General features: G+C 37.2%; 2 protein-coding genes and 1 pseudogene across 3 annotated transcripts; 2 read left to right on the top strand and 1 right to left on the bottom strand.

Annotated features, from left to right (window-relative positions):
- The first annotated feature begins 309 nt into the window (after positions 1 to 309).
- Positions 310 to 1818, top strand: LOC148554671 (uncharacterized). The gene is made up of 3 exons (XM_088489708.1): positions 310 to 481; positions 1089 to 1364; positions 1478 to 1818. Exons 1-3 carry the CDS (start codon positions 310 to 312, stop codon positions 1816 to 1818), a joined length of 789 nt encoding a protein of 262 aa, XP_088345834.1.
- A 3172-nt stretch (positions 1819 to 4990) lies between these two features.
- LOC148554670 (uncharacterized) lies at positions 4991 to 6010 on the top strand (annotated as a pseudogene).
- A 4297-nt stretch (positions 6011 to 10307) lies between these two features.
- DEG14 (Trypsin family protein with PDZ domain-containing protein) lies at positions 10308 to 13925 on the bottom strand. Of its 2 annotated transcripts, none has more exons than XR_015886186.1 (11): positions 13790 to 13925; positions 13587 to 13686; positions 13321 to 13404; positions 13044 to 13229; positions 12823 to 12950; positions 12256 to 12467; positions 11984 to 12065; positions 11731 to 11873; positions 11335 to 11455; positions 10758 to 10871; positions 10308 to 10604 (listed from the first exon to the last, which is right to left on the bottom strand). XR_015886186.1 is itself a non-coding variant. In XM_016350056.3 (11 exons), the coding sequence occupies exons 1-11, from the start codon at positions 13802 to 13804 to the stop codon at positions 10488 to 10490; spliced, it is 1281 nt and encodes a 426-aa protein (XP_016205542.1). In that variant the 5' UTR covers positions 13805 to 13925; the 3' UTR covers positions 10308 to 10487. The 2 variants fall into 2 exon arrangements, 1 of the variants encoding a protein (XP_016205542.1); XM_016350056.3 differs by having other exon boundaries at positions 10758 to 10850.
- Between the last annotated feature and the right edge of the window lie 172 nt (positions 13926 to 14097).

Here is a 14097-nt window from a genome sequence, read left to right as displayed (position 1 = left end):
TTTAAATTTTATCTTTAATATTTAATTTTATTTTTATCCTTAATATTTCAATAAATTTTAATTATACTCCTAGGTGAAATAACATAAAATATGGTAATTTTATGCTGATGTGTCTAGTCGATGGTTGCCATGTGTCATGTCACAGACACGTGAACATTCAATTGCCACATCACTATTAACAGAAAGGGCTGGGCTACACATACAAGCTTACAAGCTTACAAGTTGGCCCAGCCCAAATAGAAGCCACGCGCATAAAGAGAGATAACATGGCGTGTCAAAATCACGCGCTCAACGCTACAACCGTTACGTATGGAAAACTCTTCCACTTCTTCCACTTCTCAAAACGCTTCGAAAACAAGGAAACCCTTCCATTTTCGAGCAAAAATCAAAGTTCAAAACATACAAATCGTTCTTCGAAACCTCCATCAAAACACCATCAAACTCTCCGTGAAGAATCTGAAGCAAAGCAACAATACTCAACGTAAGTTCGTTAAGATTCCTGTATATTTTACTTTTCTTCTACGTCGTTCTTCTAGGGTTTACTTCTTGCTTCTTTGTTACACTGTTCTAAGTTCTACGTCATTCTTCTAAGTTCTACGTCATTCTACGTTCTTGTTCTAAGTTCTCCTGCTATTGTTGTTGATTTTTGGGGGTTTATTCCGTAGATTGGGGGGTGTATACTGCTTGAACTTGTAATGTGGCTTGATATTGAAGCATGTTTGACTGATATCTGACTGATATATATGGATGTATCTGAATAATATCTATGGGTGTATCTCACTGTTATCAATGGGTGTATCTGATTCTTACATATTGGTGTATCTTACTGTTATCAATGGGTGTATCTGACTCATATATGCGTGTATCTTACTGATATCTCAATTAATTTGATATTGAAGCATGTTTGAGTGATACCTGACTGATATATATGGAATTATCTGAATCATATCTATGGGTGTATCTCACTGTTATCAATGAGTGTATCTGAATCATATCTATGTGTGTATCTTACTGTTATTAATGGGTGTATCAGACTCATATATATGAGTGTATCGTACTGATGTCTTTGGGTGTATTTTTCGTTTTAGAGAAAATGGCAGCAAGAAACAAAACAAAAGACCTTAAGTGTGCCATACATCTCCTGAGTGATAAGTTCAGAAACATGACTGAGGAGAAGAAAGCCATTGTGAGGGATCTCAGATTCGGTGGGTTGATGCACATCCCACCACTCAGGGTGGATCACCAACTCTTAAGGGAACTGACAAACAACTTCAAACTTGGGGAGAACAGACTGAAGACAGGATATGGTTCTTTCCAAATAACACCAAAAACAATAGGTGATGCGCTTGGCATCAATGCAACAGGTAACTAGCTCAAAATTATAGGTGTATATTAAGTTGATGCTTGGGTGTATTTAAGGTTGATGCTTGGGTGTATTTGAACCGACTTTGATACTTTGTTGTTTTCCTTTTTGTAGGAAATCTGTTTCCTGAGAAAGTTGAGTATAAGCAACTTTCTGATGATGACAAAATAATTTATAGAAGATTCCAGGGTAAGACCCTCAAAAGTCTTACCGATGAAATGATGGAAATCGGCGTTGGCAACGAAGAGGAACGCCTGATGTTCAAGAGGATATTCATCCTCTACATACAGATGGCGTTCCTTTTGCCAACGACGATAAACAAAATATCACCCGTGCACTTGGCCCCAATTTTTAAGATGGACGGCATATCGGAGAGAAACTGGGGGGGGGCATGTTTTGACCTTCTTGATCAAGGGCATCACAGACTACCAGGAGAAGAAGAAGAAGGCAATTGATGGCTGCCTCTTTGCCCTGATGATAATATACTTTCATCTTTCTGAAAACAAAGGCAAGAAGAGGGCTGAAAGACCACCAAAGCCTTGGATTGCCAACTGGACTAAGGAGCAGTTGGTGGAAAGAATGACTGCAGAAAGAGAGGAAATTTTGGTAAGTAAACATAATATGTTGCTTGTATTTTATTTACCTGAATGCTGCTAGCTAAAATATCTAATGTTTCAGGGGATTGTGAAGATGGCAGAGACAAGAGCAAGAGAAAAAATGAAAAAAAAAGAAAAAAAAGAAAAAAAACAAGAAATCAAAAAAACAAAAAAAAGGAAGGCAAGTCCAACATCGTCTTCGAAGACAGAAACAGCAACTGACATTGACATTTCTACCTCTGAGTCTGAGACTCAAGAAGACTCAGAGGATTCAGGAAGAAAACACCCCAGCAAAAAGGGGAAAAAGTAAGTACCATACTTGGGTGTAATTTCTTTTTCGAGTTGGGTGTATTTTGTTGATCACGTTGGGTGTGTGTAGTTTATTAAGCTGGGTGTGTTCGTTTGCTGCGTTGGATGTATATTGTATATTCAGTTGGGTGTATATTGTGAATTCATTTGGGTGTATTTTTAGTATGTTCTAAATAATGATTGTTTGCCTTCCAGAATGGACTCCAGAAAAAGAAAGCAGAGGCAAGAGGAGTCAGATTCTGATTCAGAATCTGAATCTGAACCAAGTGATGAGTAATGTCCTGAAATTATTACTCCTTTCTTTTGGCTTCATTATAAAGATTTCGTGTATTAACTGAGTGTCTATTATTAACTTATAGGAGCGAAGAATCATCACCTGCAGAGAAGGAGAAGGAGAAGAAAAAAACAAAAACAACACCAAAAAAGTAAGCACTTTTTTGCATATAATTAGATTAGACGACTATTCTGTGATAAAATTAATTTCTTATTTCTGATTGGTACTCTTTTTTTTCCACCCAGAACACAACCAAAAAAGAAAAAAGTTGTTGTGGAGGATTCACCTCCTAAAGAAGATCAATACTTTGACGGGTACAGTACCTCGTAAGCTATATTACCGTCTATCATCGTAATTATTTTTGTTAACGTCTTCTTTTATGAATGTAGTGAGACATATGAAATATCAAGTGACGAACTAGATGAATGGCTAAGGGAAAATGTTGATAAATCTGCTGCAGAGGGGTATGTCTTGCTGGGCTGTCTATTTCATATTTTGGTGTGTTTTGTATGCTAATAATTGTTTCTTGTTTTGCAGGGAGAACCAAGCTGACCTGCGATCGACAGAAGGTCGCTATGTGTCGTCTGAAACGTAAGAAGCTTTATTATTTAATAAAATCTTGTTATCATGATTTGGGTGTATTTTGTGGAACCATTTCGGTGTATTGTGTTGATCAAGTTGGGTGTATGTTGTTTATTAAGTTGGGATATTTCGTTTGTTGTGTTGGGTGTATATTGTCCATTCGGTTGGTTGTATCTTGTGCATTCATTTGAGTGTATTTTATACCTGTATCTTATTTTGTCTGAATAACATCAAATCTGTTTTAGAATACCGGCTGTGAACTTGGGAAGTGATGCTCCTTCCTCTCAAGGACGCACAGAACAGAGTAGTGTAAACCAGCCGTCACAGAGCATGTAATTTCTCTTTCAAATAACAGTTACTTTTGTTCTTCTATTACCCTTCTACTTCTAATTCTGTATATATTTTTTTTTAGAAAAAAAGCCCTTTATTATTTTATTCAAGAAAAAAAAGGCAGGAAAAAAAAGCAAAAACTGCAAGTATGTAAGTTCTCAAAAAAATAAAGCCTGTCTTCTTTTTGAATTGTTCGGGTGTATTTCTTGAATTTCTTTGGGTGTATTTTAGGTTGAGTCCGTCTGATTCGAATATGATGGTTGTGAGGGAACAGACACCGTCGGAAGCGCTTGCAATGTGAGTTTTCCAATAATATTTCAACCTTATAACCTTATTATTTTCAAAGGCGTTGTTAACCTTTCATTTTTCTTCTTGTTTAGAGTCCCGATTCAGGTTTTTGTGCCGGCATCCCAAACAACCACTGAGACAGATTTTGAACCAACCCCTATGATACAGATTGAAGGGACTACAGAAACGTAAGAAATAATATTGAGTGTATATTTGTTTAGAGTTTGGGTGTATATTAGCTAACAGTTTGGGTGTATATTGTTCCTGATTAGTTTTTTTTACGCCGTGATTAATTTTTTGTAACTGTGCAGCACTCCTGAAACCCCCCAAACAACTTCAAGAGACCACACCCACGCTTCCCCCAGCTCCAACTAAAATGTAAGTTCATCAGACTAAAATCAATCTTTGCTTATCATCCGTATATTCTTATTCTTATTCTTATTCTTATTCTTATACATGATGACGTAGTCATCCAGACGCAGAAGACGCTGCTGCCCTGTTGATGATGGCACGGACAGCATCCTATGTTCCTAAAACAGATCCAGGGGTGCCATCATTCAGCCTTGGATTGACTGATTCAAGCCAGGAGGGAGCGTCAACGCAGGAGACAGAAAGGGCAAAATCTCCTGAATCTGCAAATTTGATAGAACAATTGGACGATTTGGTCCAAAAAATAGCAAGCAGTGCGGCGAAGGGGAAGAACAAAAGTCCACAAATTCAGAGGGAGACTGGGGGAGAAAGTTCTGCAAAGTTTCGAACTCCTGGGGGATTATATCAGATTACGGATGATATGAAACAAAAGTGCTACATCTGGGGGACGAGACTGAAGGAAGATGCAGATGGCAATACTAACGAGTATGAGGAAATGTGCACTCTGATTGGCCAAGGAGAATACATTTTGATGAGAATGCACCTTGTATCCCTCCAGGCAAAAAGTGATATAGAATCTCAGGTAATATTAGAATAACATTAATGTTTTTACACCAAAGTCAATTGCAATGCTTATTAATGTAAAATTGATTTCGGCATATATTTCTAGATTGTATCTGCCATCTGCCTCATCCTCAACCAGAAAAATGAAAAGAGGTTTCAAGAACAAATATACTGTCTCCCCCCTCCCCGATATTGTGGTAAGTGTTACTTCTACGAACTTTGGGTGTATTTTCTGTATTGATTTGGCTGTATTTTTTACGTTCAATTGGGTGTAAGTTTAGTATTTCATTTCTTGTTTCGCAATTCTTGCAGTGCATGGCACTTTCGGATCACCCAAAGGGGGAATTCGTATCACCGAAAACAAAAAAGGAATTCAGGGTGGAAGCCTACCCGAGTTTTATTCCCTTCATAGATAGAAAAAAATTAACTTCGCATCCATATGTAAGTTTTCGTTTGCTAAATTTGTTAGTACGCTTATTTACTTATATGCCAAATAAAATAACACACTGTTGAAATGTGGCAATCCTTCAAATTTTTGCTCCTGTTTGCCACTCGGGGCATTGGTGGTTATGGCTAATAAATACAAGAAAGCGGAAATGTCATATACTTGACCCGCTACACAAAAAAGCTCCAAGCGATGAGAGAAAGGACATTAATAAATTCACTGTAAGTTGCCTCTGTCTTCTTTACTTTAATATTTAGGTCTATTTCGTTAGTTGTGTTGGGTGTATATTGTCCATTCAGTTGGGTGTATCTTGTGCATTTATTCGGGTGTATTACTGATTTGTTTTGCTATTTAAGGGATATGTATTTTCAAGATTGATAACATATGCCGGCGGGGAACCTCTGCAGAAAGGGGAGAACGAGAAGAAAATTAAATCATCATATGTTAAAATATCAGGCCAAAAACACAAGGTATAAATTTGTGAGTCTGAACATTAAACTTTCGTAAATGAGATTTGTAATTTATTTTCTTCGTTTTCAGCTATGACTGCGCTATCTATGTTATGAAGTGGATGGAGTTAATTGAGCCGGAAAACATCAAAAAGGAGTATGAATGGGATAATTGGCCACAGGTAACTGTCTTTAGAACTATATAACTCTGTATTACTTTACTGAATTAATATTGCTGTTTAAACAGAATATACTTTTTAATTGTAGGAGGAGGTGGACCACTATAGAGTGGAGTATGCTTCCCGGATACTATTCAGTGAGATGAATAAAGAAAGATATCGGGCAATTAGGGAGAGTAGTGCTATAAGGCTGTCGAAGCCATCCTCTGTATTATTGAGTCCGTTTTGTCAGATTAATTCTGCTGATATAGAAACTGCGTAATCCAACTGCTGGGTAGTTTGTAAATTGAACAAATGATGTAAATATTTGCCATTTATCAACAACTTCTATTCCATGTATATTTTTTCCCATAGTTAAACTATCTGTGCTGGTAAACTGTCTGTGATGTATTCAAAAGCTGTATTACAGGTGGTAAAATATGAAGGAAAAAATCAAGGCATATATAAACGCAAATTATAAACTGTTACACCCAACGCAGGTCTAATAATACACCCAACATTGCATAAAATATACACCCAAACTGTCTGTGCTGTATTCAAAATGTATGAATTACATGTACTAAAATATGAAGAAAAACATCAAATCAAATATACACCCATAACCTGCGAATTTTTAGAGCTTTTGTTCTATATGAATCTATATATGTGTCTATATGTAAATTGTCAATGAACAAAAATACACCCAAAAGAACGGTGCTTTTACACCCATATTCTATAAAACTATACACCCAAAGAGTTATCCCCTGCTGCTGGTACCCTAAACTGATAATTCATAACGTGTCCTTGATATTGGCTGGAATTTGAATGCGTCGCTGATGCAGCATCAAACAGGTTTATCTGAATATAACACTCACACATTAGCTAACCTATTAACGAGAAAAATAAACTCAATCGCCACAAATTTAAAGAACATTACTTTTACCTCGCTTAAAACTTTCGTCTTCTTCTTCTTTGTGCCATTTGCGATCTGTTTCTCCAGCTTTGAACCTAGCCTGTTTTTTGGACGTCCTCTTGTTCGAATCCTTGGCGGGCTTTGAAGCTCGTTAACGGATTCCAAGTTGGCGTCTTCGTGGGATAAAGAAGATGTCCCCTTCCTTTTGGCTTTTAATGCTTCCATCTCGGCCATGACGTTATCGTACGCACGGTGCAGAATTGTAGTCAGCTCCTCCGATTCGGAGGCAAATTCGCAAATATTTTGCGAACGAAAAACCAATTGGTCGAACCTCTTGCTTCTTGGCTCCATTAGTGGCTCGTCGTGGCTGCTCTTGATGTGTGTGTATCGCCTCTTTACCTTCTTGCTCCATCATTCCAGTATGTATCTAGGTGACACTTGGCTTGCTTGTTCGAAGCTTAACACGCTTAGTGCGTGACGGCACAGTATCCCTCTCGACTCGAATAATAAGCATTCGCATTTTACCTCAGCTGCAACTGAGTCGTAAGTAACCACGAACTTGTTGAATATTGAGCTGGAAACTTGTTCTCCGACTTCGTATACTGAATAGCCTAGAGCGGAATTCTTTAATCTGGTGATGCAATTCGCCTTTCCTCTGAATTGCGCTTGGACTTCCCTAAACTTTGCGTGAGTGTACGCATCTTGAAACTGAACTTCAATGGAGGATTTGGTTGCACACGGTATGACCGTATGAAAATCTGCAGCATCTGATTCTCTCTCTGCTTGCTCCCTGCTTCCGAGGCAATTATCGTATTGTTTGACGAACTGAATAAGCGAGCTGTTCCGGGTGATATACTTGTTAAAAAATGAATGCATGCTCTCGCTCCTTTGGGTGCTTCTCATCCCTGCCCAGAAGTGGTGATCCAGATAGATAGGAACCCATATGTGACGGTCTTCGTACAGATCTGCATAATACACCCAAACACAGACTGTAAATACACCTGAGGGAACATGCAATATACACCTCTGCTGCAGATTTTAAAAAGACATTACCTGAAAGCCACTTGTTGTCCGCAAGACCAAAAGATTGCAAAAAATCGTTCCAATTCCTATCGAATGAGTCTTTGTTATGAGAGTTCCAAACAACTTGGCTCATTTCTTGTTCGATATCGGCATGTCCCTTGTACCCGTTTAATTTGCTTGGAATCTTCTTCATGATGTGCCAAATACACCAACGGTGAATTGTCGTTGGCATACAGGCCTCTAAAGCCCTTTTCATTGATGCGCACTGATCGGTGAGAAACCCTTTCGGAGCGTTTCCTCCCATGCAACGAAGCCAGCATTGAAATAACCATTTGAATGATTCAATTTCTTCGTTCTTCATCAAAGAGCATCCAAGAAGTGTTGACTAACCATGGTGATTCACCCCGACAAAAGAACCACAGACCAAATTATACCTGAAACAAATTACCATGGTCCAGAATGCAAAATCATTAGTTACACCTTAACAAATGCTTCGCATACACCCAATGAAACAGCCAATATACACCTCTGATGCGGATTCGTAAAAATAAAATAATTTAGCATCATAAACAGGGGCAGTTTGTTACTTGTTTGTATTGTAGGTGGTGTCGAATGAAATGACGTCTCCGAAATACTCAAAGGCGGCTCTGCTTCTTGCATCGGCCCAAAAAGCGAGCTTAATCGATTGATCCTCTTCGAGTTGGAGCTCAAAAAAGAAATTCGGATTCTTCTCTTTCATTCTTAACAAATATTTCCCGAATTCCTTTGCATCTTCTTGTTCGGAAACATTCTGCACTTCCCTTGTAATGTAATTCTTCACGTCCTTTTCGATAAAATTTAACTCGCGATGACCCCCGGCAGCCGCAACAAATGATTGGTATGTTTTGCTTGGTCTGATACCGGCCTCCTCGTTATTCTCTATTGTACGACGAATGGACATGCTTAGTTCCCTATGCTGTTTGAGCATCTCTGCTTTGCTTGGACAGCAGGGGTGTGAATGATCGAGCACAACCTTTGAAATAATCCAAGCACCGACATCCTTCAATGTGTGTATATAAATTCTTGCAGGACAGTTTAAACCGGCTGTAGGATTGGTCTTCTCGGTCGGAGATATTTTAGATTTCCATTTTCCCTCTCTGCTACATGTAATCAGTTGATTCTTAATCTCGTTTCCCTTCCTATTTGTGCACCGAACTCTTGTAGAGAAACCTGCAGCCTTGGCGTAGTTCCTGTAAAATTTTTCAGCATCTTCAAGGGTGGTAAAGGTCATTCCAACCTTCGGAACAAGCTCGTCATCAACAACCGAGAGAGGCTGCACAATACACCGTGTCAGAAACTGTGAATACACCCATAGATATGATTCAAATACACCCAATCATGCCTAATATGATACAGCCGAACCGCAACAACTCAACTACACAATGACCTTTAAAGCCATAAACTGTAAATACACAGGCTGCAGAATACACCATGTCAAAAACTAAAAACACACCCAATCATGTCTGATATAATACACCTAAACAACAACAACTCAATTAAAATAACAAAACCAATAGTGTAGATACACCCACACTTCTAGCAAAAATACACCCAAAAAAAGACCTGATCTACACCCGAGCGTCTGCTATAAATTCCAGGTAATTAATCACAACTAATACATTGAATCGACAGATTCATGTTAACGTGTTAGATTCACATTCAATGTTCAGCAATTTTTCAACCACACAATGCTATACAAATTACTGAAAGAAAATTGATTATGTAAATAAAACCTCAGGAACTTCGTTAGATTCAAATTCATAATCCACTTCGCCTGGATTCAACTGAGAATCTGAGGTGGAATGATCCATTATCTTCAAAACGAGTTCAAACTTTGATTTCAGAAAACAACAAATCAAAATAGAAAACAAAGCTCGAGTTGAAGAGAGAGAAAAAAGTAACGTAAACGAAGAACATACCAGTGAGAAAGGGAGAGGAAAAGAACGATGGAGAAGAACGAGGGAAGACGCGCGAGAAGAAGAACAACCAAATCTCAAAATAACGAAAACGAAGAAGGAAACAAATATTTTAAATTTGGTAGTTAGATAAACGCGGGATCTTATATAGCGCGTGTAATCAATGTATGTGGAGTAGCGCGTATTTTCGTTTTATTGTTTAATGAGCTTGTAAAGCATATCCATAACAGAAAATACAATTAAAATATATTTGAAACGTTAGATACAATATTAAAACAAATTAAACGTTAAAAATATTTTAAAAATTTTTCAGAAACATTTAGAAATGAAAAATATACTTTAATTTTTTAGAATTTGAGGCCCTAAGTAATTTTATAGTTGTAAAGGTTTGGAATTTCTACAAAAGCAAGCCATTTCTTTAGTGTTTTAAAACTCCAAATTTATATATTTCCTAGGACTTGAAATCTTAAATAATTTGACAGTATTAAAGCCTTGAACAAACAAACCAACCCCCCCCCCCCCCCCCAAAAAAAAAAAAAAGACCATTGTTAAAAGTATTTCAAATATTTAAAATGCTAATTTCATATATTTTATAGAAACTCAAAATATAAACAATAGCATACTAGTTGGATTCAAAATATCCAGAGATTCTTTTTTTTTTTTCTTATGGTTTAAAACTCTAAATAACATTAGAACGAATAATATGTAATATTTTGGTAGTTCGATTCATAATTTAATTTAATATTTGTACATTTTAAGGTAATGAATTTTACTATAAAGAATGATATAGTAAAAGGAGGGTAACGTAAACGGAAATCATATGGTCGAATACACAATCACTATTCCCGAGTCATTGGCTTCTCCAGTTTTCATATATTGGGATTGGATTCCTCAGGGATTACAGTGAGCTTCACCAATTTGTTGCCTTCTCTCTTAACCACCACCTTCATGGGCACCCCAACTCTGTCCTCCATTACTTCTATTACCTGCCATTATTTGATAGAGTATCACCATCACAATTCACAATACCAACATATTATTATAAATAAGTAATTACCAAGGGATCAGTTTTTATAGTTCATTCATATGTTTCACTAACATAGTCATCGTATCTCAACTTATATGAAACATGTTAATACCTCCTTCATACTTTGGACGGGCTTCCCATCAAATTCAATCACAACATCACCAGGACGGAATCCAGCACGTTGACCAGGAGACCCAGGAGTCACCTACTCATACATTCAACTTCTCTGTTAGAGAACCAAATTCATATTATCCCAGGAAAATAACAACCACCATGTAGAGAATAATTAACCCAAAATATGGAAAAACCCTTTTACTTCTCCATTAAGACAAATTACAAGCATAACAGCATTAGCTATCATAGTTATTGTTTAAATAATTCCCTGAAATAGGGCTTGAAAATTAACGATAGTTTTTCTAACACTTGCATCTTGGTTGCCAAAAACAGCGCATAGACATTGCATGTTTACATTCAACAAATCTATACTTGGAATATTTACAGAAATTATTTTCAAGAGAATTTTGCTGATAGCCTCAAATTAGTGTGTGCACTCGTACAAATGTCATTAAAATTTGACTATCGAAGAGCCTAACACAACCTCCACTTTTCTCCAGGCTTGGACCAGCTATGTAGCATAAGTAGAGTTGTACTTTAGCACAAATGATAGCAATAATCAAGAAAGGGCATACCATTGGTACAAGAATTCCCTTATCGACATCAGGGAATGTAGCGCTTCTCACTTTAAGCTCTGCAATAAGGGTATCATTCAAATCTAGCATCTTTAGCCCAAGCCAAGGCCGTATTACTCTCCTGAACAACATTGAACAATGTCAACTAAGCATGAAACTTACATGAAAACATTTAAATCAATCATTGCTCATGCAATATTTGTATAATACTTTAAAAAAGAGAAAATTGTAAGAATTTGCATAAACTTGAATTTTCTTCTCAAAAAGTATAGGGCATCATTTCTCAGTAACATATATCACTAATGGTAAGTTAGCAACATTTTACATTTATAAGAAATATGAACATCATGCTTTTCAATGGATATGTGATATAGTGTGGACAAAACAAGTAAATACCCTCTTTTCTTGAACTGCTCTATAATCTTGGACACTGAGTCGATTGGTACAGAAAAACTCAACCCATCAGCGGCAAACATTTTCATATGGTTCACACCAACAAGTTCTCCATCAATGTTGACAAGTGGACCTCCAGAATTTCCCTGTCTCATAGAAGAAGATGTAAACATACAAGCTAACCGAACAGTCAACCATGCACCAGCAGATGCAACCAAAGTTGGATGCATGGGAGAACAGAGAGAGGAAGACATACCACATTAGTTGCACAATCTGTTTGTAAATACTCTCTATTCACACCAGCAAAGCCCAAATCACTACTTTTACGATCAACACAACTGCACAAAAGATCATTAAAAAATGACTTATATTAATACGAAAAACAACCACAAGCTCCTTTGCTTCCCCCAAAAAATATACGCTTCATTATAAAATATTGGCTTCCAAGATCATTACATGAATGGAAAAGACTTAAACAAATGTATATTAGACGATACATCAGTTATTGCCTAGACCCTTTCTTCACACCTTACAATACCAGCAGTGACAGTATTCTGAAGGGCAAGTGGACAGCCCAGAGATATTACCCAATCCCCAGGACGAAGCTTGCTTGAAGAACCAAGTTTTACTTCAGGAAGTGGGGTTTCGGAATTGATCTTCACAATGGCAATATCTGAATGCAGGTCAGCATTTATCACTTTACCCTCGAATGATCTTCCATCTTGCAAAGTAACTTCTATCTGTAGTAGTTGATATTTCAAGATCAGCTACAATGTTTCAATTTAATAGGATGTCTAGAAGGGGCTAAAACTAAGAAGAACATAAAACAACAATAACATCAAGAATAATATGAATGTTGTAATATGAATAGACACACTATTGAAGAGCCCTGAAATGATTCGCAAACAAAGTTACTATACATTACATGAAAGTTAAGAATATTGAGAACCGATGATTAGGCCAAGCAAGCAAAAAGAATAAAGTCTACAAGTCTACAACTAAATGAGCAGCGCAATTACTCAAGGGTCATAGTGTCACCCAGCAAATAAATTATGTTTGAAGGGTATGCCCTACAGCCCTAGCATATACACAAACCTTCCCCTTTGATAAACTCGAGGTCCCTTGAAAATAAACCACAACATGAGCACATGTCAATATTGTACCATCCTTGTCGATGATTGTTCCAGAGCCTATACTCTTTGCAGCAGTAACCCCAAGATAATCTACATTTGATGTATAACATACTCAAATTAAGCTCAAACCCACATCAACAAAACTCAAATGCGAAAGGCTAAAAAGTATTCCAAAGTGGATACCGTGTGTAACAGCAATATTAACAACAGCAGGCCCAACTTTAGCCGCTGCATCGGCAATAGTATTTCTTTCAAAACAATTACATGGGTTTGAGCCACCATGATGAGCAGCCGCAGAAGCATCCTTAGTTGTGTCAGATGATGGAGTTTGACTGCCTATATCCCTAAAAGAATAGAGTGGAAGTGTTCCTACAAGATTTTCAGCTCTAAATATAATCACACTTGTATAAACATCTCTACATACACATTTTTATAGCAAACTGGAAACATAATTGCCCACCATATACGCCCGAAAAATCCAAATGTTGAGGAAAGGGCAACGGATCTTGTAATGGCACAGGGATCCGTGCTTTGACAGATGCTCCTGCATTAGAATTTGTCTTAACAGCATCAATGTTTGATATTTTATTTGATTAATTGACATTCTAAAGAAAACAACAAAAGAAAAAAAAAAACAATTGAAATATTCGTCAAATTTATAAAGAACGCTAAGATTTTACACTATTTTCTCGATGCATTCCGAATAAAAGATGGTTTAGTGCTCACTGAAATCAGTGTCGCCATTGGAGCAAAGGAGAGCTGAACCTGCAGCTGCAACCGCCAAAGTACGAAAAACAGAGCTACTGTTGAAGTAACGAAGCCTTTTCTGAAAAACAATTCCATTCCAAATGACACAGACAAGGCGAATTTGATAAACTTTTTTTCACAATTGAAAATCACAAAAAGAAAAAATGTACAGGGATCAGTACCAGAAGGTGGCTCATGGCAAAAATCAACGCCAAGCTTCACGATTCTTCAGTCTTCACTGGAAAGACTAACAAACCCACTTTTTTGCTTCGTTAAACCCGGTCTAAACTCTAAACCCTTGCTGGTACGATTTTTTTTTTTTTTTTCATCATCGGTAGGGGTACGAAAAACTATTAACAGCTATCTTTTTCGGACCAAAAACCGATAACTGAATTACTTAACTAAAAGTCTAAAACGATACTAAAGCCCAAGGCCCAATGGGCCCAACGTATAGTATTTTTTTTGTGACTAAACATAACACAAAGAAAAA

This window comes from Arachis ipaensis, chromosome B6, assembly GCF_059453495.1.
Source record: "Arachis ipaensis isolate K30076 ecotype BB chromosome B6, ASM5945349v1, whole genome shotgun sequence".
Lineage (NCBI taxonomy): Eukaryota > Viridiplantae > Streptophyta > Magnoliopsida > Fabales > Fabaceae > Arachis > Arachis ipaensis.
Note: the sequence above shows the minus strand (reverse complement) of the source record. Positions and strands in the feature narration are given on the sequence as shown.

Bases quoted from the DNA above. Each gene is read 5' to 3' on its own strand.
- LOC148554671 (XM_088489708.1), top strand. From the start codon at position 310: ATGGAAAACTCTTCCACTTCTTCCACTTCTCAAAACGCTTCGAAAACA. The intron at 482-1,088 runs GTAAGTTCGTTA...TTTTCGTTTTAG, and splicing joins GCAAAGCAACAATACTCAAC to AGAAAATGGCAGCAAGAAAC. The intron at 1,365-1,477 runs GTAACTAGCTCA...TCCTTTTTGTAG, and splicing joins GCTTGGCATCAATGCAACAG to GAAATCTGTTTCCTGAGAAA.
- DEG14 (XM_016350056.3), bottom strand. The intron at 11,456-11,730 runs GTATTTACTTGT...AATGTTGTTCAG, and splicing joins GAGCAGTTCAAGAAAAGAGG to GAGAGTAATACGGCCTTGGC. The intron at 10,851-11,334 runs GTATGCCCTTTC...ATGTATGAGTAG, and splicing joins AGGGAATTCTTGTACCAATG to GTGACTCCTGGGTCTCCTGG.